The 26,682-nt window shown below is 43.4% G+C and overlaps 2 protein-coding genes across 14 annotated transcripts in view; one reads left to right on the top strand and one right to left on the bottom strand.

Annotated features, from left to right (window-relative positions):
- The window catches only part of SLC31A2 (solute carrier family 31 member 2), a 766,698-nt gene that overhangs the window by 437,139 nt on the left and 302,877 nt on the right, over positions 1–26,682 (bottom strand). The gene's annotated exons all lie outside the window — the stretch shown is intronic.
- The window catches only part of CACNA1B (calcium voltage-gated channel subunit alpha1 B), a 331,532-nt gene that overhangs the window by 282,491 nt on the left and 22,359 nt on the right, over positions 1–26,682 (top strand). For all 13 annotated transcript variants that reach the window (XM_081896241.1, XM_081896248.1, XM_081896247.1 and 10 more), the window contains 3 exons: positions 2,983–3,133; positions 4,821–4,948; positions 18,699–18,795. In XM_081896241.1, the coding sequence (XP_081752367.1) occupies positions 2,983–3,133; positions 4,821–4,948; positions 18,699–18,795 (376 nt within the window). The remainder of the gene's footprint in view (positions 1–2,982; positions 3,134–4,820; positions 4,949–18,698; positions 18,796–26,682) is intronic.

Here is a 26,682-nt window from a genome sequence, read left to right as displayed (position 1 = left end):
CTGGTTGTCCACTGTGAAAACAGGATGCTAGATGGGCCATTGACCTGATCCAGCAGGTTCTTCTGGTGTATTTATGTCTGTCTGTATGCTTTATTTCCTCCCCTGGCCTTCCTTCAGCATAGGTTCTCTACCTTGTGGAATACCTTCTCAACTCCCTGGAACTCACTGGCTTGCCCTCTGTTCACATCTTCAGTTCCCTGCTTTCCTTCCTCCCAGTCTCTTTTTCTCATAGTATCTCCATCCTCCACCTTTCTGGCTTCCTCATCCTCAGAGGTAGGACCTCTGCCTGCTTCCATTTGCTCTTAGGGCTTATCCACATTTTGCAGGCACAGGTCCATACGTTAAAGCTCCATCTCCAAGCACCTTTTCTTTTTCTTTTCTCTTTTTGCCCTGGAGCTTTCCCTGAAAAAACACCTTGTTCTTCACCACTGAATTGGAGCACATGTCAATTTGGGTTTTCTGTGGATTGCTGTTTGCAGCAATTCAGTTTAAAGAGTAGGTTTTCATGGGTTCAGACAGAGATTTAAATTGTGGACCATGCCTGGGAAGCACGGAGGAAAGGGAAGTGATAAGCCCTCAGTTAGGGACTCTCTGGGGAAATGCAGACAGCTCCTTCTCTATTTTTCAGCTGCATGCTTTCCTCAGTACTGCTAGAAGGTGGATGTTTCTTTCCAATTGGCTGAACAATCTCACTGGCAGCTGCAGAGCTGGCTCCTGACCATATGTTTATGTAAATACTTACATCTTACCTCTCAGCCTCTTGCTGGGACTCCAGCACTCCTGACAAACATCCATTAAAAATGATTACCAACCAACTGAAAGATTCAAATTGGCCAGATATTAAAGCCACAGAAGCTGGAGGGGAGGGGTAAGCACAGGGAAACCAAAAGATTTGGAAGCATGCAAAAATGTGGGTAAAGAAGGCCCTGCCCACAATTAGCATGTGCCCCCTGAAAGGTTTCCCATAAGGGAATGTGGCCCACAGACAGACTAAATTTCCCTGTCTCTGGTTTGATATTTTAATGATTGTAAAAATGTCACACATGGCATGAAATCGTCCTTAAATGATTATGTATGCAAATATCCAATTGTTTAGCTGGGAGGGTGATGGGTGTAAGCATAATCTGTTCTCATGCTCAGTTTATGTTGATAAAAGCTGCAGTGGGCCTTGCCTCTACCTGGCCCCTGCATCTTTCAATTCCTCCCAAGCAGAAGTTAATGCAAACTTAATTGTTTACATCAGGCAGCTTGTGTTCATTAATACTTCAGCATTACCTGGCATTAATCCTGTGGTATTCAAACTGTTAATGAACACAAATCCTTTATGTGCACAAATCCTAACTTAATTTAATTGGGTCTTTTATTTTCCATAAAGAGATTAGGTGCTTTGCTTCTAAGCTTGTGAGATCTAATTTCTCTCCCCCACTCCCTGATATGACAGAAAATACAGGTCTCTTTGACAGAAAAGTCCAGTTCAAGCAACCTGTCTCTATGTTCGTTCTATCTATCTATCTATCTATCTATCTATCTATCTATCATCTATCTATCTATCATCTATCTATCATCATCTATCTATATCTATCTATTTCCCAGCCTCCAACAGAAAGTCCCAGGGCAAGTCACAGCATTGAAAACAACATTAGAGGGTAAAGGTCTAACAAAGGGAGCACCCTGTACCCATGACACTCCCCTGGGTGATTTAGAACCCAATTATGCAGGCTTCTAAACTGTGGAAGTGGGGGAGGGCTCTACCACTTCAAGAACTCCTTACTTCTGCCCCAGTTGGTGGACAACTGGGGCACAGCAGAACCTAACACACACACCTTTGCTCTCTCTGCTTGTGTGTATGTTTTAACACATGAGCAAAACACCTGTACGGGCCAAAGTTAGGGAAAAAGCCTATAGTAGATCAGGTCTGGGGAAGCTCACTTGTGTGGTCCTTATCTCATGACTTATGTGACTCTCCATGTCTTGCTGATAGGACCTCAAGTCTCTTTCTAGGCCATACTATACCCTTCGCCAGCTCTCCTTCACAGCTGGAATGTGTTTTTGAACTATGATAATGCTTTTTGCTTCCTGGATGGAGGATGGAGGGGTGGATGAATCTCTCTCTCTCTCTCTCTCTCTCTCTCTCTCTCTCTCTCTCTCTCTGTGTGTGTGTGTGTTGGGGAACCTCTAACTTCTATGTGGGTAAAACATAGCCTTCTGTAAAAAGCTAAGAATCGCATTGATAGTTCCACCCACTTTTGCCTCTTGTCCCACCTACCACTTACATGCATTTCCAGGAAGTTCCCCTTCCCCAAAGAAGTACCACCCTTGGGCTGAAAAAGGCTCCCAACCCTTTTGATATACTATAAAGTGAGGGAGCTGTTGTAGATGTGACTGTTGCTTTCTCTAGTGCTACTGAGATTGCTCCCTCTTGCACATTTTTTACCACCCACTAAAGAATGTTAAGGTACACCACAGGCTTACTCGTGCAATACATGTACAAGGCCAATAAGCAACCATAAGAGATCTGCTGGATCAGGCCAGTGGCCCATCTAGTCCAGCATCCTGTTCTCACAGTGTCCTACCATATGCCTATGTGCTGTCCGAAAGCAGAACGGAGCTCAACAGCATCCTCCCATTTTGTCGTTGCCATCAATTGGCATTCAAAAGCATTATTACTGTCATCAGTGAAGATAGAACATAGCCATTGAGTTTCATGGCCACTTACACTCCATGAAGCTGCCTAATCCTCTGTTAAAGCCATCCAGGTTGGTGACCACCACTGCCTCCTGCAGGAACAAGTTCCATACTCTAACTCTGCATCCTTTTGCCTGTCCTGAATCTCCAAACACTCAGCTTCATCGGGCGTCCATGAGTTCTAGTGCTTTGCAAGAAAAGGAGGAAATGTTTCCTCTTATTCCCTTCTTCACCCTATGCATAATTTTGTACTCTTCTTTTTAGTTCAATAAGACAAGTTCTTTTTTCTGATTCCAGGAGCGCCACTGGGGAAGCTTGGCATGAAATCATGCTTGCATGTCTCAGCAACCAAGCCTGCGATAAGCTCTCCAACCTTGGCAAAAATGAGTGCGGCAGTGACTTTGCCTACTTTTACTTTGTCTCCTTCATCTTCCTCTGCTCCTTTCTGGTGAGTTGGCCATTCCGCTTGTCTTGCTTGCCCATCCCTGTGCTGCAACTACCCTCCACGTTCAAGGTCCTCGGCCCCTCAGAGATATGCATCTTAAGTATCAAAAGCCAGGGTAAATAAGTATTTATGGTTGTAAGTAGTGGTTTTTTTCTGGGGGATAGTCTATGGTACCCAGTACCCACATCTCTTTTTCTTGTTTTTTAAAAGTGTGGCACTTACATTAACAACTTCATGGTGAGTGCTGGCACCTATTTTTCTAGAAGAAAAGCACTGGCTGCATCACAGCATCCTTTAATCAGTGACACTCTGCCATACTGGTGAAACAGCACATCACAAAGAAATGATCTAGTTTCTTTCTGTGTGATGTTTCACCAATGTGCAGGTAGTGTCACTGATTAAAGAATGTTTCAATGCAGCCAGACAGACATGCTATCATATCAAAACAGTGTCCTATCAACATGAAAGCTGCAGCACTCTGCACATGCTCCAATTCTGATTTTTTTTTTTAAAAAAAATGCAATTCTCCTAGTTAAACTGAAATTTGAGAGGAGTTATATTGTAGCCAGCCCTACCGTTAGGCAGAGTGTGGTGAAAGTTGCATAAGGTGCCAACATGTTGGGAGGCAGTTACCAGTGGTGAATTGCTAGAGAACAGCGTTGTGTGTATCATTCAAACAGCTCCCTGCCACTTAAACTAGCCTACTGTCCTTAGGCTGAGTGGAGGAGGATGACCCATTGGCAGTATTGAAGTAACATTCAATGACCAGTCTGGCTGGTTTTTGTTCATGGAGTGGAAGGTGGCGGTTATTTCATCAGGCAGTAAAATGTTCCCAGTGTGGCTCTGGGCAGGATGTAGAGCAGAATTCAGCAAAGCCATAGAACAATACGGACAAGGAAATGGAGAAACCCCCTTTTCACTGTAGCTCAGAAAAGGGACAACCTTTATCAGCCGGAGTGCTGCTTTGCAGGGGTCGCAAGCTAGTGGCGGGGAGGGTCAGAGGCAAGAAGTTGGTGCATCAATGGACAGGACAACCTTTCCACCCACCAATAGGTTGTATTCCAGCCGCACAAACTCAGTGGTTTCTATGTATGCACACCTCCTATATCTCTCTCCATCCAGGCAAGCAAGGGGGCTTAGCAATATTCAAGGATGTGTTCAAGGGTGATTCCCAGGTGGGCAAAAGCGTGAGAAAGGCATGGAAAGGAGACACGGGACACATTCACACCATACATTTAAAACACTATGGAACCACTTTTAAAAGTCATGGCTCCCCCAAAGAATACTGGGAATTGTAGTTTGTTAAGGGTGTTAGGACGTCCCTATTCCCTACAATTTCAGCCCCCCTTTCCCCGGTGAACTCTGTGAATTGTAGCTCTGTGAGGGGAATTGGGGCCTCCTTAGAACTCTCAGTACTGCTAGCAAACTACAGCCCCCGCCCCAAATTGGGATGAGCCATGACTGTTTAAAGTGATATAGCATTTTCAGTGTATGAGCGAATGTGTCCACAGATTTCTGCATTTGACACTTCAGACTCCGCCTTTTTCTCTTCAACAACAACAATAGTTTATACTCCGCTTCTTTTTTTTGAGTTATCCTTTTGTTTTTGCATTGATTCCTTAATAAGAGAAGCTAATATCTTTCCTCCTTCCCACCCCCAATTTCATCTCCCTCACCTTCCCCTTTGCAGATGTTGAACCTGTTTGTGGCTGTAATTATGGACAACTTTGAGTACTTGACACGAGACTCTTCCATCCTAGGACCCCACCATCTTGATGAGTTTATCCGCGTCTGGGCTGAGTACGACCCTGCAGCCTGGTACGTATGCTCTTGCAAGCGCACCTTAAAATAATAGAATAGTAGAGTTGGAAGTGACCTATGGTCATTTAGTCCAATCCCCAGGAATACAGGAATCTCACCTAAGGCATCCATGACATATGACCATCCAACCTCCGCTTAAAAACCTCCAAGGAAGAAGAGTCCACAACTTCCTGACGGAGACTGTTCCACTTTCAAACTGCTCTTACTGTCAGAAAGTTTTTCTGAATGTTTAGTCAGAATCTCCTTTCTTGTAACTTGAAGCCATTGGTTTGAGTCCTGTCCTCCAGAGCAAGAGAAATTTTGTTCCCTCTCCCATGTGACAGCCCTTAAGAAATTTTGAAGATGGCTATCATATCTCCTCCCAGTCTCCTCTTTTCCAAGCTAAACATACCCAGCTCCTTCTACCGTTCTTCATAAGGTTAGACTTCTAGACCCTTGATCATCTTAGTTGCCCTCCTCTGCACACATTCCAGCTTGTCCACATCCTTCCTAAATTGTGGTGCCGAAAACTGGACACAGTATTCCACACAGTGTCGTCTGACCAAGGTGGAACAAAGTCGTACTATTACTTCCCTTGATCTGGACACCATGCTTCTGTTGGTGCAGCCTGGAATAGCATTAGCTTTCTTTGCTGCTGCATCACACTGTTGACTCATGTTAAGCTTGTGGTCCACCAAGACCCCTAGATCCTTTTCACTAGTAAGCTAGATGTCCCCTATTGAATATTTGTGCTTCTGGTTCTTCCTGCCTAAGTGCAGAACCTCATCTTTGTCTGTACTGAAATTCATTTTGTTAGCTTGCACCCAGTTCTCTAATCCATTAAGATCTGATTTTGCCTTCTGTGGCATTAACTACTGCTCCCAGTTTGGTGTCATCTGCAAAATTGATGAGCATCTCCTTAATTTCTTCATCTTACCAGCTTCCTTTCAAGAATATCATGAGGGACTTTGTCAAATGTCTTACTGAAATCAAGATACACTATGTCCACAGCATTCCCTTGATCCACCAAGCTTGTAATTTCCTCAAAAAAAGAAATGAGATTGGTCAGGCATGACTTATTTTTGAGAAACCCATGCTGAGTCTTAATAATCACAGCAGCATTTTGATAAATATATCTATTCTCACACATCAGGGTAATCTGTGCATTTCGAGTTCACCCATTAATCATCTCACCCCCTCAGTCCTCTCGCCACTGACATTTTCAGAGATTAAAAGAAGCGCTCAAATTATGGGGGAGGATGAGCAGAAGACTCTTTTAATGCTTCTGAACGCCATATGCCGATAGGAGGAGCACTGTTGCACTCGGGTGCTGCTGGTGGGCTTCCCATTGGGGCAGCTGGTTGGTCACTGTGAGAACAGAATGATGGACTGGATGCGCTGCTGGTCTGTTCCATTAGGGCTCTTCCTATGTTCCTTTTTTTAAAGGCTGCCTTAACTAACCATCTTAGAGGGCATGCAGTGGGCAGGACTGAAAATGAAGGAACCAACAGATTAGTTTGCAGATTTCATTAAGGGCATCTCTATCTCCCTACCCCAATAATTTGAGTACTGATGATAACTTGACCTATGTCAATGTGAGTATTGATGCAATTAAATATTTAAAATGCAACAAACTCGTTGCCTGCTAATTTAGTCTTGTAAATCAGGCCCCAGAAGTTACAATTCAGCATATTTATCCAAATCTAATAATAGGGCTGGGGGAAGGAATTCAATTTAATTTGTATCTTCATAAGAAACTACCAAATTTGCAGCTCTTGAAGCAACATGTGGACCAAAACAGCTCTTCTTCCAAAAATTGCAGTTCTCTGAATTTTGCAATGCAGTCTCCCAACCAAACAATGTGTCACAAAAACGTACATATTACAGGAAAGTGTGCATGAAAATGCATATATTGGTGAATAAAACATACAATATGCATTATGTTAGGGAACATTACTTGCAAAAATGCATGTAATAGCTGAAACTGCAGACAAAAATAAGTTTAGTAAGAAAATTAGCACTATAATGCTGATGAATTTCCAGAGGATTTAAAAATAAAATAGAACTAAATAATTGATAGATGCTGTGGAAATGCAAAACAAATTTAAATTAGAAAAATGAGAGGGAAACTTAAATTGACCGATAAGTTCATCCCTATCTAAGAGGCTCATAGGCTTCATTGCCACCACCCAGAAGTCCCCTCCCTGGTAGCCAGGATGTGTCTTCTACAAAGTAGACTGATGGAGGAAAGGAAGATTGTACATTTCTGTGCTCAATGTGGGAGTGTGCTAACCACTTCCTCTGGGTCCAGCACAGCAGCCAATAAGATTGGCAAGCAGGGGTCAAGGCAGTCTCTCCTTCCTCCACCAGCCTGCTCACTCCCTCTGGATAGAATTCCAGGTAATCTCCCAGGTGAGTTGTTAATTGCAAGGGTGCACTACTTGCAATGATCACATGAATAATATGGTTGTCTGACTCCAGTCACAGGTGGAAATCAATGGAGAGGTAAGTAGACATTGGAAGTCAATTTTATGGGACCTGGGAGAATAACAGCAATGTATAGATCTACAAACTTCCTTTCTGCTGATGTGGAAAGAAACTTAAGAAATAAAACAAAGAGAAATCAAGCTAATGATGTTTAGGACAGATGCTTATGATTTCTAGAAATGTGATGAAATGCCTTTTTGCCTCTACTTTAAATGTTTTCTTTGTGAGGTGGGTTGATCTAATGACATTTTGATCTTTTAATAATGCCATCTTCCAATTGTCAGTTTCTGGACTTAAAAAAACTGTATTTGAACTTGTTCTGTTCTGAGAAGAATATTAGGCTATTACTTGGGTTCTCTCCCTCCCTCCCTCCTTGTCTCTCTCCCCCTCCCCCTCCCCCTCCCCCCATGCTTCTCCCCCTCCCCCCCTTTCAGAATATTACTGGGCCCCTTCCAGATATTCTGAATGATGACTTTCATCATCTCCAACTGCCAGTCATGCTGACTGTGGCCGATGGGAATTGTAGTCCAAAACCTCTGGAGGGCATCAGGTTGGAGATGTCTAGTATTAAAGGATATACCCCCCCTTTTCTTTTAAAAAAGAAAAGAAATGCATGCTGGTTATCTTCTCTTTTTTTTTTTTTTTCTTTTTTCCACAAAACTCCCCTCCCCCAAGTTTATTTTTTTTTTTTATAAAAATTTTTATTAAGATTTTTTACAGATTAACAAACAGAATAGGTTTCATAACATCCTTTCATTCTATTGCGGACTCCCTCACGTCTCCCGCTTCCACTTTCATCATTAAAAACGAATTTTTCCAAGCAAATTATCATCTTGTTTATGCTCTTAATTACAATATTTAGGTTAAACTCAAATAAAAAATTATAATTTAATGGTAGACAGTTATTTCTGCTCTGGCTTCCTTGTTAGGATTCAACCAAATTACAGTACTTTTGTAAATAAATCTTAAATTTCTTCCAGTCTTCTTCAACCCTCTCCTCTCCCAGGTCGCGGATTCTGCCAGTCATCTCAGCCAGTTGCATATAGTCCATCAGCTGCATCTGCCATTCTTCCAGTGTTGGTAGATCTTGGGTTTTCCAGCTCTTAGCAATAAGTATCCTTGCCGCCGTTGTAGCGTACATAAAAAATGTTCTGTCCTTCTTTAACACGTTCTGGCCGACCATGCCCAGAAGGAAGGCCTCTGGTTTCTTGGTGAAGGTATACTTAAATACCTTTTTTAACTCATTGTATATCATTTCCCAAAAGGCCTTCACTTTAGGGCAGGTCCACCAGAGGTGAAAGAATGTTCCTTCATTTTCCTTACATTTCCAACATTTGTTATCAGACGAATGGTATATTTTAGCCAATTTCACTGGGGTCATGTACCATCTATATATCATTTTCATTACATTTTCCTTCAGAGCATTACATGCTGTGAAGTTCAGCCCGGTGGTCCATAACCTTTCCCAGTCCTCAAACATAATGTTGTGCCCAATATCCTGGGCCCACTTTATCATAGCCGATTTAACCAATTCGTCTTGTGTGTTCCATTTCAGCAGCAAGTTATACATTTTTGAAAGTACCTTGGTCTTAGGTTCTAGCAGTTCTGTCTCCAGTTTCGATTTCTCCACCTGGAATCCTAACTTTTTATCAATCTTAAACACTTCCTTAAGCTGAGCATAGTGTAACCAGTCTCGCACTTTATCTTTCATTTTCTCTAAACTCTGCAGTTTCCAATTGTCTCCATCCCTTTCTAATATTTCCCAATATTTTGGCCAATTGGCCTCCATATTGGGTCTTTTTCGGGCCTTAGCCTCCAAAGGTGACAGCCACCTCGGTGTTTTGTTTTCTAATAAGTCTTTGTATCTTGTCCAGACATTAAATATTGCTTTTCTGACAATATGGTTCTTAAAAACCTTGTTGATCTTAACCTTGTCGTACCATAAATATGCATGCCATCCAAATGCATTGTTAAAACCTTCCAAATCCAGCACATCCGTGTCCTCCAGAAGTAGCCAGTCTTTTAGCCAGCAGAAAGCTGCGGCTTCATAATACAACTTTAAGTCTGGCAGGGCAAAGCCCCCTCTTTCTTTTGCGTCCGTTAATATCTTAAACTTAATTCTGGGCTTTTTGCCCTGCCAGACAAATTTGGAGATATCTTTCTGCCACTTCCGGAAGCACTCCGTTTTATCTACAATCTGCAATGTCTGAAACAAAAATAACATTTTTGGCAATACATTCATCTTAATAGCAGCTATTCGACCTAACAATGAAAGTTTCAATTTTGACCAGCTATCCAAGTCTCTCTTAATTTCAGACCAACATTTTTCATAATTATCTTTAAACAGACTCAAATTCTTTGCTGTTATGTTTACCCCTAGGTATTTAACTTTCTTAACCACAGTTAACTCTGTCTCTCTCTGAAACCGTTCCGACTCAATATCTGTCAAGTTTTTTCCCAACACCTTGGTTTTTTGCTTATTTAGTTTAAATCCCGCCACCCGACCAAAATCTTGGATTAGTTGTAGTACTCTTTTCGTACTAGATTCTGGCTCCTGTAATGTCAGAACTAAGTCATCTGCAAACGCTTTAAGTTTGTATTGTTTCGCTCCGACCTGTATCCCTTCCACCAACCTGTCCCCTCTAATCGTGTTCAAGAGCACCTCCAGGACCGAGATAAATAACAACGGGGAAATCGGACAGCCTTGTCGTGTTCCTTTTTCAATTTTAAACTCTTCTGTAACCACATTGTTAACTATCAGTTTAGCCTTTTGTTCTGAGTATATTGCATCAATCCCATTCTCAAACCCCCGGCCCACTCCCATTTCTTTTAAATTCCCTTTCATAAACTTCCAGGATATGTTATCAAAGGCCTTCTCCGCGTCTATAAAAATTAAAACAGCTTTAGTATTTATGTCTGTTTGTAAAAGCTCCAATATATCTATAATGTTCCTTGTATTGGCAGACATATGTCTACCTGGGAGAAAGCCTGCCTGGTCTTTATGGATTACTTTGTTTAAAACCCTCTTGAATCTACTTGCCAAAACGTCTGCAAATATTTTGTAATCCACATTTAAAAGGGAGATGGGACGGTAGTTCTTAAGCTGTGTCTTTTCAGTTTCCGATTTTGGTATCAATGTGATGAAAGCTTCTTTCCACGATTCTGGCGCCTTCTTCCCCTCTAAAATTTCATTGCTGACCTCCATCAGTGGTTGTATCAAATAGTCTTTCAATGTCTTATAGTACTTGGAGGTCAGCCCATCTGGTCCTGGTGATTTGCCCTGTTTCATGTTTTGGATGGCCTGCTCAATCTCTTGTCGTGTTATTTTGCCATTCAGAATTGATCTATTTTCTTCTGACAACTTTGCCAGTCCATTTGTCTTTAAAAATTGTTTAATCGCTGCTTCATCTTGTGGCCCTTGAGTGTATAATTTTTTGAAATATCTCTGGAAACACTTTCTAATCTCTCCGGGGTTCTGGATACATCTTCCTTCAATCTCTAAGTTTGTCACTGTGTTTAACTTTTGTCTCCTCTTCAACTGCCAAGCTAGCAGTTTTCCACATTTATTAGCCGACTCAAAAGTTTTTTGTTTCATTAGTTTGATTTTCCATTCTATTTCCTGATTTATCAGTTTACAATATTGTGCTTGGTAAAGTTTGATTTCTCTCAGAATCGGCTGGGACTTCGGATTAAGTCTTAACTTCTTCTCCAACTCCTTGATTTTTTCCAAAATTTTATCTTTCCTTTCGTTTTGTTTCCTTTTCTTTACTGTGTTCTGTTGTATCAGGAACCCCCTCATCACGGCCTTACTTGCGTCCCAGATAGTTCTTTTTTCCACTGTGGTGTTCATATTGATCTCAAAATAATCCTTTAGGGCTTTTTGGGCCTTCTTAGTAATCTCCTGATCTCTAAACAGGCCATCATTCATCTTCCATCTGAAGGAACCGGTTGGAATCAATGTCATGTCCATTCTCAGTGCGTTATGGTCGGAGCATGTCTTTGGGCAGATTTCCACCTTTCTGATCTTAGGTGCCAGACCTCTAGTTATCCATATCTGGTCGATTCTTGTCCAAGTCAGTTGGGCTTCAGAGAAAAATGTTCCTTCCCTTCCCAAGGGGTTTCTCACTCTCCAAATGTCAATCCAGTCCATATTGTCTGTCATTTCAAAGAAGGTCTTTGGTAGTCTCCCATCTTTAGAAATTTTTTGGCTCTGTGACTTATCCATGTTGGTTGATACAACTCCATTCATATCTCCCATCATAATGATGTTGTTGTAGTCCAGATAGTCCAGCATAGTCTCATGCAACTTCTTATAGAATTCCGATTTTCCTTCATTTGGAGCATAAATTCCTAATATCAGTATTTTTTCCCCTTGATGTTGTATTTCTATCGCCAAAATTCTTCCATGCTCATCTTTAAACAGAAATTTAGGTGAAAGGCTCTCTTTTGCATAAATTACCACACCTCTCTTTTTAACTGTATCCGAAGATATAAATTCCTGACCAAGTCTTTTATTTGTTAACACTTTTCTGTGGAGCCTGGTCACATGTGTTTCCTGTAAGCAAATAATGTCCAAATGTTCCTTTTTTAAAATGTGAAAGATTTTTCTCCTTTTTCCTGGAATGTTACAGCCATTTATGTTCCAGCTCAAAAGTTGCAGAGACATCCTGAATATATCTGGTTATTCTTGCTGTGGGGGTACCTTATTCTCAGATTTTTGGGGGTCCGAGGGTGCAGGAACCCCCGGAGGTTCAGGCCCTGGGGGTAATCCAAGTCCCTTATGGAGATCTTCTCCGTGTGCCACCAAAAACTTGTCTCTATCCTCCGGCGTTCTAATTTTGATCTTCCTCCCTCTGAAAGTAAACGATAAACCTTGGGGAAACTCCCACCTGAAGATGATTGAGTTGCTCCTTAGCAATTTTACTAATTCCGAGTAGTCTGCTCGAAGATCCAACAGCTGTTTAGGAATATCCTTATAAATTTCAATTCTTTTGTCCAAAATATCCAGTGACTTTCCGTAGTGCAGGCCTAGAATCTTGTCCCTTTCCTCCTTTGATCTCAATATTATCAAACAGTCTCTGGGCTTCTCCTTCTTTATAAGTCTTCCAAGCCTAAAAGCAGATAGTATTTTAAAGTCTTTTTCTTCTAAGTTCCAAAACTTGGAAAATTCTTTGGTAAGGAACTCAGTTAAGTTACCTTCTTCCACTTCTGGAATTGAGCGTATCCTTAAATTGGCCTCCCTGTTCCGAAGTTCTGTCATGGAAAAATAGATCTGGTGTTCTCCTACTTGTTTGCTGAGTGGTCTTACTTCTTTTTCAAGCTGTCCCAATCTTTGGCTAGTGTCTTCCGCCAGTTTCCGATTTTCACCTACAGCCTCCTTCAATTCTCCAATAGATTGAACATTCTGTGCAACTTGTCCAGTTAGTCTATTTAAACTTTCTGTGTTTAAGTCAATTTTAGCTGATTGCTGGTCAGCCTTTCTGTCCAGAGCCTCCAATTTTTCAAAAATTTTCTCCAAAATAGTGCCACTTGCTCCTGAGGCCATATCTTCCAGTTGTAATTCCTCAGTTTCTCCCTCCCCTGATTGTAGCAGGGAGGCCGCTTCTGCCTCAGGAGGCAAAGTAGTAGGCAAAGCAGGCACAGATGATCTACGCTGTGAGACTGTCGGTAAAGTTAACGTTGTTTGTCTGGTTCTTCCCCTTTTTCTTGTTCCACTCATTCCAAAGTTATCTAAAGACCAAGGTCAAACTGAATTGTTCCCATGAGAAAGTAAGAGCCCAGATGGTAACACTCAAACAGGAGGCCGGGAAAGAGAAAGTAAAACAAAGTCACTGCTGTAAATCCAAAAATCCTCTAGGTGGAGCTTAGAATGTCTTTGGGGAGGAAGTCCAATCCAATTAAAATTAGTAAGTCTGAATTGATCTCCAAAGATCTTCACAAAGATAAATTTTAGCAGAGTTAAAACTTAAAGCCAAACATTGTTTCCAAAAGTGCTTAGACCACAAGTGTTTCAAAGTAACAAATTCAAACTCAGTATGTTCCAAAGTTCAGATTCAAAGTATCCAAAGCCTGCAGGCTGACTGCTCAGTTGCTCAGGCAGCTCCAGTACCTGGGTTTCTTACTTTTATTTGTAATCCAATAGATCAACAGAAGACAGGTACCCTTGTCTCAATGAAGGTCCAAAAATCAGCCACTTAAAGTCTTTACATCAGCCAGAAACAACAGTTTAAATAGATGCCAGATCAGTCAATGCAAAACGTTACTCTTTGTCTCCACTCCTCCTGCTCTTTACTTTCAAGTTCAGTGTCAGCGGAAGACGGACTTCCTGTTTTTCGTCACTCCGCTTTCAGCCAAATTCACAATTTTTAGAGGCTTTAGAAGTATATTGTCCAGATTACTCACGGGTTGTTGTTTTCCAAAGTTAGCAGTTTCAAGAAGAAAGGTCAGCGCTCACCGGCAACAGCGACGCGGCTTCGCTCCGTTGATCGCGCAACGACCCACAGCGCCGCTACCCCCTCCGCGGTCCGGAGCCCCTTACGGGGTCCCTTCTTCGTTTTAGGGGCTGCTTTTGGCGCCCGCCGGGTCTCAGGACCACAGGCTTCTGCTGCCTGTGGTTTTTCTGGATGGGTCCCCGCTTCGCCGTAGCGGGCGACCCGTTTCAACGGAGCTACCCTCTCCCGTTCAGGAGCTGGCAGCCATTGCCGTTCGCGCCGCCTCCGGACATGCTGGTTATCTTCTCAGCTGCCAGGTGAATTGGGCTGGTTATTAAGCTGGCATGGGAAGTTGCCCATCTCACAGGTGATAACCCAATCCACAGATGGAATGATTATGAGCTGTAGCCAATGTTAATTGTACTCAACAGACCCATTGAAATTAGTGGGCAAGGGCCACCTAGGTTCATTTATTTCACTGGGTCTACTCTGAGTCTGACTAGCATTGTATAAAATCCACTAGGTTGTATCCAACGACTTTGAGTAGATCCATTGAAATTAATAGACCTAAGCTAGTCAAGTTTATTAATGTCAGTGGGTTTACTCTGAGTAGGGCTAGCATTCGATGCTCCCGTTATTGGGTGTTTTGCAGTTCATTTCCATGCAGACAGTATCATATGAGGACTTTTGACCATAATTATAAACAGATTTCAAACTACACTGCCTCCCCCAAACAACCCTTGGAATCATAAGAGTTCTGTGCTTGGATTATACCATTTCAAATTGGAGGTAGAGGCTCACCTGACTGCATGGGCGTGCATGCATGTGCGCATGCGTGCGTGCGTGCACACACACACACACACCATATCCTTCCACGTAGAAAACTATAGATACCAGGATGACGGATTATAGCATAACCATTACCCTGATATGCACACCGCCATATGAACTCCCACCTGTACAATGCCGTGGTACAGTCCAGAGACGCCACATTATTCCTTTTATTTCCAGTGCCACTGTTATATAACCAAACAGCAACAGACATACCAAAATAGTCCCATGCATGAGATGGAGGTTCAGCAGAGGCTGGATGGGCATCTGTTAGGGTTAATGCAGCTTCACCCTGCATTGCAGATCCTGCATTATTGAGCAGGGAACGTGAACTAGATGACCCCCAAAGACCCCACCCAAATCCACGCTGCTGTGATTCCAAGAGTTGCTCTTGCTTATGACAGTTACTCAAGAATGTAATATGAGCCCTGGTGGATGCCACCTTCTGAATGTTAGTCTTCACTACAATTTCTTGCTGTAGAGATGGGGAACCCACATATGCTGCCAAATTTCAACTCCTACCATCTCAGATTATTACCCATGCTGGCTGAGGTTGATGCGAATTGTAGTCCAATTTTTTTGGGAGGGTCAGAGGTTCCCCACCTCTATCCTAGCAAGCCAGTTTTTGACAACTCATGGACCCCCTTTTTTTTTTTGCACTTCCCTAACATTCACATCACTCCATTTTCCTGTTTTGTTAACTGGATTAAGCCATAAGAACACCAGATTAGCCTGGTTGATGGATCAGGCCAATGGCCCATCTTGTCCATCATTGTGTTCTCACAGAGACCCACCAGATGCCCAAATAATAAGCCCCAAGTAGAACATGAGTGCAACAGCACCCTTTTGATTCCCAACAGCAGGCATTCAGAAGCAAACTGCCCCTGACAGTGGAGGCAGAACACGGCCACCATGGAAGTGAACTGCAAAACTTGCAGGCATGGAAAACAAAGCTACAGTCCCTGATTTACCTGTCGTGATTTACTCCTTCCTGTGCCTCAGGCAGTTTGAAGGGCCATTGCTCAGTAGTAGTGCATTTGCTTTGCTTGCAGAAGAAGCTGGGTTCCATCCCTGACATCTCCAGGTAGGGCTGGGAGAGATCCCTATCTGCAGTCCTGGAGAGCCGCTGCCAGCCAGAGTAGGCAACACTCAGCAAGATGGACCAGTGGCCTGACTCAGTACAAGGCAGCTTGCTCCGTTCCAGCGTGCCTTTTTTTGTATTCATTTTTTAAAAAACAACCTTTTCCCCTTATTGTTTTAATAATTAATTTACAACTGAGGATGTTTTTAAAATTCTTCTAGGGATTGGGTGGGTTTAATAGGGCTGCTTCTGAGTGGATGGCATCATGCAGTCCTATGTCTATCTTCCACTGCTGCTGAAATATTTCCCTCCACAGCTTGTTGTAAAGGAAATCTGGAGACTCTGAAATTGAACACGACTCTCCCATTCTTTCTTCTATTTTTTTTGGGGGGGGTGACTTCAGGAGGCTCTGGAATGGAGCCATCTCTCTTCCATATATTTCTTTTTCCCCCCTTTTGGTCATAACTCATGATTTTTTTTCCTTTCCAGTTGCCGGATACATTATAAGGAGATGTACAGTTTGTTGCGAGCTATTGCTCCACCTCTGGGCTTAGGAAGGAAATGCCCTCACAGGGTGGCATACAAGGTTTGGCATTTCAGCGGGGGGAAACCCTTCCAGTATATTTCTCCTCTATTTGTTTGCCTTGAATTTGAACCTTTAATTTGATAAAAACAAACAAACCTGAATTGCAAAGGCAAAGAAAAAGAAGAATAAACTGGACTGAACTAACCCCTTTGCCTGAACAAGAATGATTGACAAGCCCCCACCCCCACCCTTTGATCTTACCCTTTCCCATCTAGCATCTCTCCTGACACACAATGATGCACACTTGCCTGGACATGGGCAGCTTTATGAGACAGTCAGCTTTGAAAAGGTTCCCTTCTCCAGAACAGGGGTGGGAGGAGTTGGGGGCAGGCTACCCCATTCCAAAAGTTTTGAGTTAATTGATTGAGGAGGTGCTCATCCAATTTCCAGATGGTGCCAGGCTGGGCTAGCAAATAGAATGTGGATTCAAGATAACTTTGACAGATTCAAGGGTCAAAAGTAAGAAAATGAATTTCAATAGGGACCAAGGTATGGGTCTATACTTAGGCAGGAATAAGCAGATGCACAAATATAGGATGGGGGACACCTGGCTTACTAGAAGTACATGTGAAAAGAATCTAGGGTCATAGTGGACCATAAGTTTAATATGAGTCAACATTGTGATGCAGCAGCAAAAAAAGCTAATGCTATTCTAGGCTGCATTAAGAGAAGTATAGGGTCCAGATCAAGGGAAGCCATAGTACCACCCTATTCTGCCGTGGTCTGACCACAGCTGCTAACATCAAGGTACAAGACTTGGTGCCAGGGGTCAGCTAGGTCAGGCACCGACTGAGGGTCCCTCGGCTGGGTCCCTCACCAGCTCAACGCAACCATTCACCACCCTCCCAGCTAGGGCCCTAAATGGTTTTCAGTGATGGATGACAGAGTTGTTTTTGAACAAAAAGGCAATCTGAGTTCTCCTCCAAGCAGGCTGCTTGCCCATTTAGGTAAAGGTAAAGGGACCCTTGACCGTTAAGTCCAGTCGCTGATGACTCTGGGGTTGCGGTGCTCATCTCGCTCTACAGGCCGAGGGAGCTGGCATTTGTCTGCAGACAGCTTCCGGGTCATGTGGCCAGCATGACTAAGCCACTTCTGGTGAAACCAGAGCAGTGCACGGAAACACCATTTATCTTCCCACCAGAGTGGTACCTATTTATTTACTTGCACGTGCTTTTAAACTGCTAGGTTGGCAGGAGCTGGGACAGAACAACGGGAGCTCACCCCTTCGCAGGGATTTGAACCACCGACCTTCTGATCGGCAAACCCTAGGCTCTGTGGTTTAGACCACAGTGCCACCCGCATCCCTGCTTGTCCATTTATGTGTCCCCAAATGTAATGTGCTAGCCTATCAATCTCTGAAATCTGTTTTTTGGCTCTATAGACAGGGCTGAAAAAAGTCTGGGGATCCAGTGGAAGGTGAGGAGTGCAGTTGTTCTCCAAGGCTGAGAAACCATGTGGCATCCACCATCACAAGTAGTGCTGGTCCCTGCCTTGGTTGGCAGGGACATTGGGAGGTGGGGGCATTGTTGTCACTATGCCAGGGTCCCTCTGAAGTCTGATGCCAGCCTTGTGTTATTGAAAGTGGAGATCTTCCTTATTTTTGCCTCCATTTTACCCATTATTAGCCTTGCTTCCAATCTAAGCAAAAAAGCCTGCCCAGGAAAGGAGAACCATTTTATTAAAGCCATGTCTGACTGTCCCATAATGCTTTGTATCGCTTCTCCTCGGCATGATGAGTACAGCCCCTTGACACCTGCACAACCACCTGTTTGAGAATATATGGGAATGCTCCCCTCCCACCCATGGTTTCAAACCTCTTTCCTTCCCACCTGCTTTTGTCCACACTCAATCATTCTGTACTGCTACCGCAGGGATTTGAACCTCTTTTTTTTAAAGAAAAAAGAAAAGACGATGAGCACATGGAAAGAGAGATGCTCAGTGACAGGGATAGCCAAGGTGGTGCTCTCCAGCTGATGCTGGACTCCAACTCCCATTGTTCCTACCCACTGGCCATGCTGGCTGCTGTTGTCTGACAATGGCTAGAGGGCACCAGGTTGGCTACCCCAGCTCAAAGAGATGAAATTGGAAAAGAAACCATCTGATTTAACCCTCCTCTTTGTTATTAACCTCCCTTTGTTTTGTTTCTACTCCCTGAAAACAATCTAATTAATCAGATCTCTCTCCTTCTCTCTTGCTCTCTTGTCTGCTTTCCACTTCATCCCTGGTCCCCCTCCCCTCTGTTTGACACTTGGCTCTAACTTGGTTCTTCCCCCACCTGTGATTCCCTCCCCATCTTCTGGCTTCTGCTTCTTTCTCTCTCTCTCCCTCTCTTTCTATCTCTCTGGTTCCAAGTGGGCGTATCAGTTACACGGACATGTATGAGATGCTGAGACACATGTCCCCACCACTTGGACTGGGAAAGAAATGCCCAGCTCGCGTTGCCTATAAGGTTAGACCAGACAACCAGTGTCATCTGTTCTGTTGTTGCTAAGGCTGAACTGCCTCCATTTCCTGTAGTATTTGTGGTGTCTTCTAAGCTATTTCAGATGCTTCATAATCTCCCTAGTTCAGGGGTGTCCAACACATGGCCCAGCCCATAGCAGCTGTACAACAAGGAGGCTACTGGGACAGGAAACACACTGGCAGCAGAGGCTGGTGCTAATTGGGACTGGTAGGGTGGAAGGCAGTGAGATCAGTGGCAGGTGCCGTCAGAGAAGATGGCTGGTTGAGCCAAAGTCAATAACAGGCATAGCCAACTAATTGTGGCCTCCCCCGCCCATCCTCCTCTTTGCTGAATTCTGCAAGGGCAAAACTGAGGAGGTAGATGCTGGCAGTAATAGCCACCCCTTGGGGTGATTGTAATTAAGAAGGCAGGTAGGTGGAGGCCATCTGAGGGCAGATTGAGTTTAGTGGTGGCACTGCCTCACTCACCTTAATTGGGCATCCACAGCCATCACATGGCTTTCAGAAATGTGGAGCTGTGTCCATAGGGTCCTATAACTGGAACTCCTACTTGGTCCTTTGGCTTCAAGCAGCAGGCAGATTCTAAGTGCCCCCATAGGCATGCAGAGTTCAGGTAGGGGCTTTGGAGAGTTTGTGTACCCAAATCCAAGCACTCAAAGGCTGAACATTTAAAAGGGGTTCATGCCCCACCAAAGAGTTACTGATGGAGGTGCCATAGCTTATTGGTAGGATATCTCTCTTCAATACAGAACATCCCAGGTTCACTTCCTGGCACCTCCAGGTAGGTCTGAGACAGACTCCCCTCTGAAATTCTGTAGACTCATTGCCAATCAGGATAGAAAATTCTGAGCTAGATGGACCAATGTTAGTGCATTTGTCTTGCATGCAGAAAGCCCCATGTTCAATCCACTGTGTCTCCAGGTAGGGCTGGGAGAGACGCCAAGCTTGAAACTCTAGAGAGTAGCTGCCAGTTCAGTGTAGACAATAATGAGTTATCTGAACCAGTGGTCTCACCGAGTACAAGGCAGACTCCTATGTTCCCATAGTTTGACTCAGTGTTCTCCTATCAATCTCTCACCTTCCCTTTAAGAGACCTGGAAGTCCACCTCTATTGGTGCCTCTTATGCAAGATGGCAAGGAGGGAGAGAGAATGTAAATTTAATATTTTATGCGAAGGGGAGTTTATGGGTGAGTCTCCGGGCTCCTGTGGGTTAAGAAATGAAGCCATTTAAATCCATTTGAGTTTGACACCCCTGTTCTAGTTTGAAACATTCTGCATCTCTGACTAAGTCATTACAGCTGTGGTGCCCATTACACCTTTCTAGCTAGCTGAGTTTCTACCTGTCCATAAATATATTTATATCCTGGTTCATTTTTCGGATTCTACCTTTCCCCTTCCTTTTCTGTCTGCATCAAGTAAGAGACCAATTATTCCCAATCAAGGCTGTCTTCATGGCAACATGTGCTTAGACTTAACAAATCCTTAGGGTGCATTGCCTCCAGCTCTGTGTTCACTGAAAGCCAACATGTTTCTTCAAAAAAAGCATGTGATACAGTTCTCCTAGGACTGTACCACTTCAGAATGCAAGGGAAAGCACTGCATCTGGAATGCAGAGATAGACAAGCTGTGTCCTCCAGGTGTGTTGGGCTACCATTTCCATCAGCCCAAGACAGCATAGTCTCTGGAGTTGTAGTCCAAAACATATGGAGATTACTTGATCATCTACCCCTGCTATGTAGATTGAGAACTGATTTTCCATGGCACTACTTTCTGTATTAATATGTTCAAGTCAAAGCAGTAGATGTGTTCAACCCTGGTACACCGATTCTACATTGTACCTGCCTGAGGATGTGGTTCACTCATCTGGGAGTGACATCCCTGCAGCTTCTTCAGCTCCTCAAACACACAGGTGCATGGAACTGAAGATTCAGCTACAAATCCTTTAAGGATTGTAGATAGTTCTTGCAGGCGATCAAGCCACTAGAAAGAAAACCTTCTTAAACCTTCAGGTGTCTGGCTCTTTGCTGGGACAACATATTCTACAGCTCATCTAGGAAGACCTATTGGGAGCTGCCCGGGGTCCTGAATTGACTGGCATAAACTCTGCTAATTGCTACCGCTTCCCCTGCAGGACTTAAGTCCAAACAGAAGGGGATCTTTGTCTTAAATGAACATGATCCTCTTTGTAGAAGGGAAATTATTTCCTGCAGAGAAAATTTGTTCCTAGAGAGCATGGATGTAAAACAATCCTCCAGTAACTACAGAAACAGTGATTCACCTTTGTTCCAGTGAAAGCAGAGTAAGAGATTCCCATGTTAACAAAACAGCTGCAAGCTTTTGCATTGCCTTTCTGCAACAGTCTATTCAGATCAGACCAGGTTTGTTTATTTGTATTTAGTCATCAGACCATCACAAAACAAAAGGTTAACATTATGGAAGTAACACAAGGTAACACAAATAGAACTCAAGTCCAAATACAACTATATGCAACAAAACAAACTTAAAATGCGAAGTCCATCTTTGACCAATCCTCTGTCTGATTGACATCCAATGCCATTTTAAAATGTGTTGGGCATGGGGCATTACTGGGTTGTTATTTTTATTTTTATTATGTATTTTGTGTTTTTATGTTGTGAACCACCCTGATACCTGTGGGTATAGGGCAGTATACAATTTTAAAATAATAATAATAAATTACAATTGCCCCTCTTTTAATAAATATTAATATAAAATAAATTTATGCAAATCTGAATGAAATTATATAATCAACCAAAATGAATAGAAGCTTTAAAAATATATGACACAGTATTCTGTTTTAAGAGACTGACCTATATTTTACATTTCTGGATAAGGATCAGTGTAGAGTTTAAACTTATTTAACTCGTTGCTAATTAGAAGAGGTGGTTCTGAAGGAGAGAGTAAATTAAACTTAGGTGACACCTTAAAAGCTTCCTTAAATACACTCTTAAGAAATAAGTGCTATAGAATCATTGGCTCACTTGAGCTCAGTGAACTCACTAATGTATTTTAATTTGCTCCAGACAAGGATTTAATCAATCAGAAAGTGGATTCTGCTCAGTTGTATGACAGTTTCTTGCCTCTCAATTTTGCAGTCAAGAACGCAGTGAGAAGGCAAGCAAGACACTGATGAATTTACATTGATGAACCCAGAATATGCAAGATTCAGTTGCCTGGGATTCCAGTTGCATTCATTCAGTAACTCCTTCTTACTATGGCCACTATCTAAGTACATCATACCATTGAGAGGCTCATAAAACCTGTACCCTGTTCAGGGCTTTAGGTTCACAGGAGAAGCAGGTGCAGTGAAAGCTGGATTTCTTCTGGGAGACATACTCAGGTCAAGTCATGCAAAATCTTGGTGAATTTTTAACAGAAGTCAGTGAATTCAGGACCATGGACAGCTCCCAGTGGGCCCCACTGGCTGTATTGTAGCAATAGCAGGACGTTGTCTCAGCAGAGAGCTAAAGCTTATGTTGGCTGTCAATTGCAGTTTGTCCTGCTTCCCTAGGGGAAGCCGACTTTTCTTTTTTAATCATCCCTTGCACAATTTTGCATCCATTGACTTCTGAGAGATTGGGAAGATGGAGATGCTGCAGGAAGGTGATGGCAGAAAACAGCACCTACATAGAGCAGCCTAGACTTCACCTTCTTCTGAGTATTGTTAGACCCTGGGGCCACAACACTAAGGAGCAGAGTAATGTAAATGGCCTTGAAAGCTCAGAGCCCTTTAAGGCTTGTGGCTGTGCATTGACCCTCATGTCACTGTCAGCAGGTGGAGTTTGGGGGAAATGATTTCATGGGCCAGATTTGAAACCCTGCTGAATCATCTGAATGAGCAAGGTCCCAATAGAACATGTGCAGCGGATACTTGCAGAAAGTAGAGTTCAGCTGTCCTGCTCATCAGCTGATTGGTAGTAATATTGAAGCCTCGGGCCCTTTAAAGCACTACACAGTGTTCATTCAAAGTGCCTGATCAACTAACATCATTGTGACATCAGATGACTGACAGGTGGGCAGCCATACCCTCCTGTCAATTTTGTGCTACAAGATAATTTGGATAAAGATCTGGCCTGTGGAGTAAAAAAAGATACAACTGTGCTCAAAAGTGGTTCACTAAAACAAAAAAAAAAACAAAAAAACCTGTCAAAATACAGTAGTATGAACATAATTTTTAAAAGTATAGCACTGCAAAATAATACACAAAATCAATGCATTTAGCCTGCATTAAAATGTAAGTGAGCATAAAGCAAGGATAAATCTCATCAAAAGTTCAAGTAGAAATACCCAAGACTTTGGATCCAAAAGTACGTCCAAAGCTAATAACAGTAGCACCTACCAGTAAACCCCACCCATCCTATATGCCTTGGCCCAGATTTCTGTCTTATAAAGGCTGTTGGGGTTGGAGGATGAAGTGAGGCAGGTGCAAATAGCCATCCCTTGATAGCAAGCACAGAAGTTTATAGTCAGCGTTAGCCTTACTCAGAGTAGACCAATTGAAATGAACAAGCATGGCTAATTTAGGCCCATAACTTTCAATGGGTCTGTGCTGAGTAAAACCTAGTATGCTGCAATCCAGAGTTTTGTCTCCCCCATCCTGGTTCCTACCTATCTTTTTCTGTAGCAACCACATTCCTATGCCTAGGTGGTCTTTTCTCTTCTAGGACCTTCTTAAGAGCTACAATCTCCCCCTTTATACCTCCTTCTGTTGCCCCATCCCTCTCTGTGCTTGTATATTCTCGCTACATCTGGCAAGAGCCAATCCCTGCAGAGTCGTCATGCATGACACTTTATCTTGCTTGCCTTGGTGTGCATGCGGTAATATCTTTACAGCTTTGTTCTATGGTGTAACAGGAGAGCTGCATCCCAGAGATGTGCTGGGGCTTCCCAAAGGGGGTGCTCTTTCTCACTGCAGCATGGTTCCGTTTTTAATATTAGAATCTGTACTGACTGCATTAAGAAGGGGGTAGGCTTATGCCACACACTCCACTCAACATCCACGTGTACAGGAAAAGGCATGAAAGGGGTTCTGGGGTAGGGATGTTGGAGAATCCCATTGGAAACAGGAGCAAGATTTCTGCAATTTACATGTTCGTCAGAGCTAAAATGGGGTCACTGAGGAACAATGGTGGAGGTATCAGCATGCTTGAGGAACCCTAAGGCTTTCAGAGGTAAAGGAAAAATAAAGGAAAACATCCTAAGATGACACATCTGCAAACACCACCACCAAGCACAAGCCCAATGATGACTGAAATTCCTCAGTAGTCATGGAATGTGGAGTGACAGGAAACATAAAATGGAAAATGGGGGAGCTAGACTGTCCTTCATTTACATGGAACCTTGAATTGATGTGAGAAGTTTATTAGTGATCCATTGGGTAGACTGTTGCCTGCACACTTCTCCTTATATCTTCAGTAAGAGGGCTGGTAACTTACTTCTATTTTAATAAAAGGTGAACAGACAGATAAAGGGGTGGAATATTTCACACCAGACCTTGTGGCTTACCTGATTTTATGGCAGAGATGGTCACTCAGTTCTCATTAGCCCCAGCTAGCATGGCCAGTGCTTAGGAATGATGGGAGTTGGAGCCCAATGAAACATTTGGAGAGCTACAGGTTTTGAGCCACAAGATGCTTGCAGGTGTAACCAGATTTCTTGTCTTGTGTGGTTTGAGAGAACAGACCTGGATGTTTCCCCACCCCTTTCAAGTAGTTTATGCACATTTAATAGTAAGTTCCCTTAGCAGAGAAACTCAGTCTGACCCTTGCTCACAACATTAACTGGAACAAAGTTTTCTCTCTCGTGTGCGGTTTGGTTGCACTCTGAATGATTTCCTTCCTCTGTCATAAAGGATGGATGAGAAAACGCCAGGGAGGAAACATGTACAGTGAGCACTTAAGAAGCTTCCCTTCTGAGAACCAGTCTTTTCTCTTTTTTTGAATTGTAGAAATATGAATGGGCACACATTTGACTTGACTCTGTCCTGCTTGCCTTCTAAAGCCCAACATGTAAGCAAAGCAGCTTCTACTTCAGCTATAGGTTTAGGGCTCCTTTGACTGCCATCTGAACCATCTCAGAAAATGCTCTGATCACACACAGAGAGAAAGCTGTTGCAGTAGATTCCCTAGATCACATCTTTCATTCCTTTTTGTGAGTTACCATAAGAAACAAAATCTGGCAGTGGGGTGAAACATGCAGCAGTTCCTCATTCTTGCAGGGCTTATCCACACTTACCTTTCCTCTGTACTTTCCAGGCATGGTTCCCACTTTTAAGCTCCATGTCCAAGCAACAATCTGCAGAAAACCCTAAATCCTGTTTGTTGCACTTCAGCTTTAAAGACTGGGTTTTTGTGAGGAAACTCTGGGGCAAATAAAATGAGTGCTTGGACCCAGAACTTTAAAGCACAACCTGTGCCTGGAAAGGTAAAGGTAAAGGGACCCCTGACCATTAGGTCCAGTTGTAGCTGACTCTGGGGTTGTGGCGCTCATCTCGCTTTACTGGCTGAGGGAGCCAGCATACAGCTTCCAGGTCATGTGGCCAGCATGACTAAGCCACTTCTGGCGAACCAGAGCAGCGCATGGAAATGCCGTTTACCTTCCCGCCGGAGCGGTACCTATTTATCTACTTGCACTTTAATGTGCTTTCGAACTGCTAGGTTGGCAGGAGCAGGGACCGAGCAACGGGAGCTCACCCCGTCACGGGGATTTGAACCGCCGACCTTCTGATCGGCAAGTCCTAGGCTCTGTGGTTTAACCCAGAGCGCCAGAGGAGGGCAAAAAGTAAGTGCAGATAAATTCACAGGCAGGAGTTGCATGGATCTGAATAACAACCTCAGATTACTAACAGCACAAAAACCAGGTCTTCTGAGGGTTTTTTGGGGGGGGGGTATAGGCTTCCTTCTGGCTAATTGATGCTCATTTCCAAGCCCCCCCACCTGGATTAGGATACAGCTCTCCTGAGAGAAATACACACACACACACACACACACACACACACACACACTGGCTTTTCTTTCACTTCCAAGCATCTTTTCCCCTTTCTTTTTCCCTGTCACTCACTGCAATGGATACAGTGGGACTGTCTGAGTAAGTTTGGACCATGGGGCTGCATTGAAGAAGGTAGGATTCTGCTGCTAACATTTTCTGTGCTGACGACAGCAAAAAGTGGGTGGCAAATTAGATCTGTGTTGGGGGGAGCTTAATTGGAATTTAACGGGTGGTATCTGATGCCCTCATGCCATTAATGCAATGGAACTTTCTCTTCTTTTCCCAGACCCACCCTATGCACTCTCTAAATGTGCTCCGGGGGGTAAGGGAAATCCCAATTCAGGTTGAGAACACAGGGGAACTTCTGTTGTATAAATGTAAATACTAGCACTACAAGAGATTTAGCACTACTTTGCATTCAAGCCAGCGTGTTTTGAATTGCTTTGGCACCTAGGTGTGTTTCTCATGGACTAAGGAGGTGGCTGCTATTCCTGAAGCACTATCACTCATTTCATGCCTTATTTCTTCTTTGTCAGCAATTATTCCTCAAGAGCTCACTGTCAGTTCGCTAGTTTCCAGATAGCACCTTTGAGGACATGCTTCATACAGGCAATAGTTTATCAATGGTTTCATGTAGAGGTTTTCAACCTTTGTGAGTCCACCGCTCATTGACCAACTACATTCTTTCTGTAGGGCTCAGGAGCCCACTTATGTCACCCCTTGCCTGAAGAATTGGCAGCCCCTCACCTCCCTTATGGATTGTTCTCTCAGCCTCCTCTCTTCTCCCCTCTCCTTGGGAGTCCTCTGGGCAGGTGGAGCTGCCACCCCTGGTCTCTGAGCTGCCCCTCCAAAAGAGAGGTGCCTCCT

This window comes from Podarcis melisellensis, assembly GCF_964234715.1.
Source record: "Podarcis melisellensis genome assembly, chromosome: Z".
In the NCBI taxonomy this organism is placed as follows: domain Eukaryota; kingdom Metazoa; phylum Chordata; class Lepidosauria; order Squamata; family Lacertidae; genus Podarcis; species Podarcis melisellensis.
This window is presented reverse-complemented; position numbering and strand designations above follow the sequence as displayed.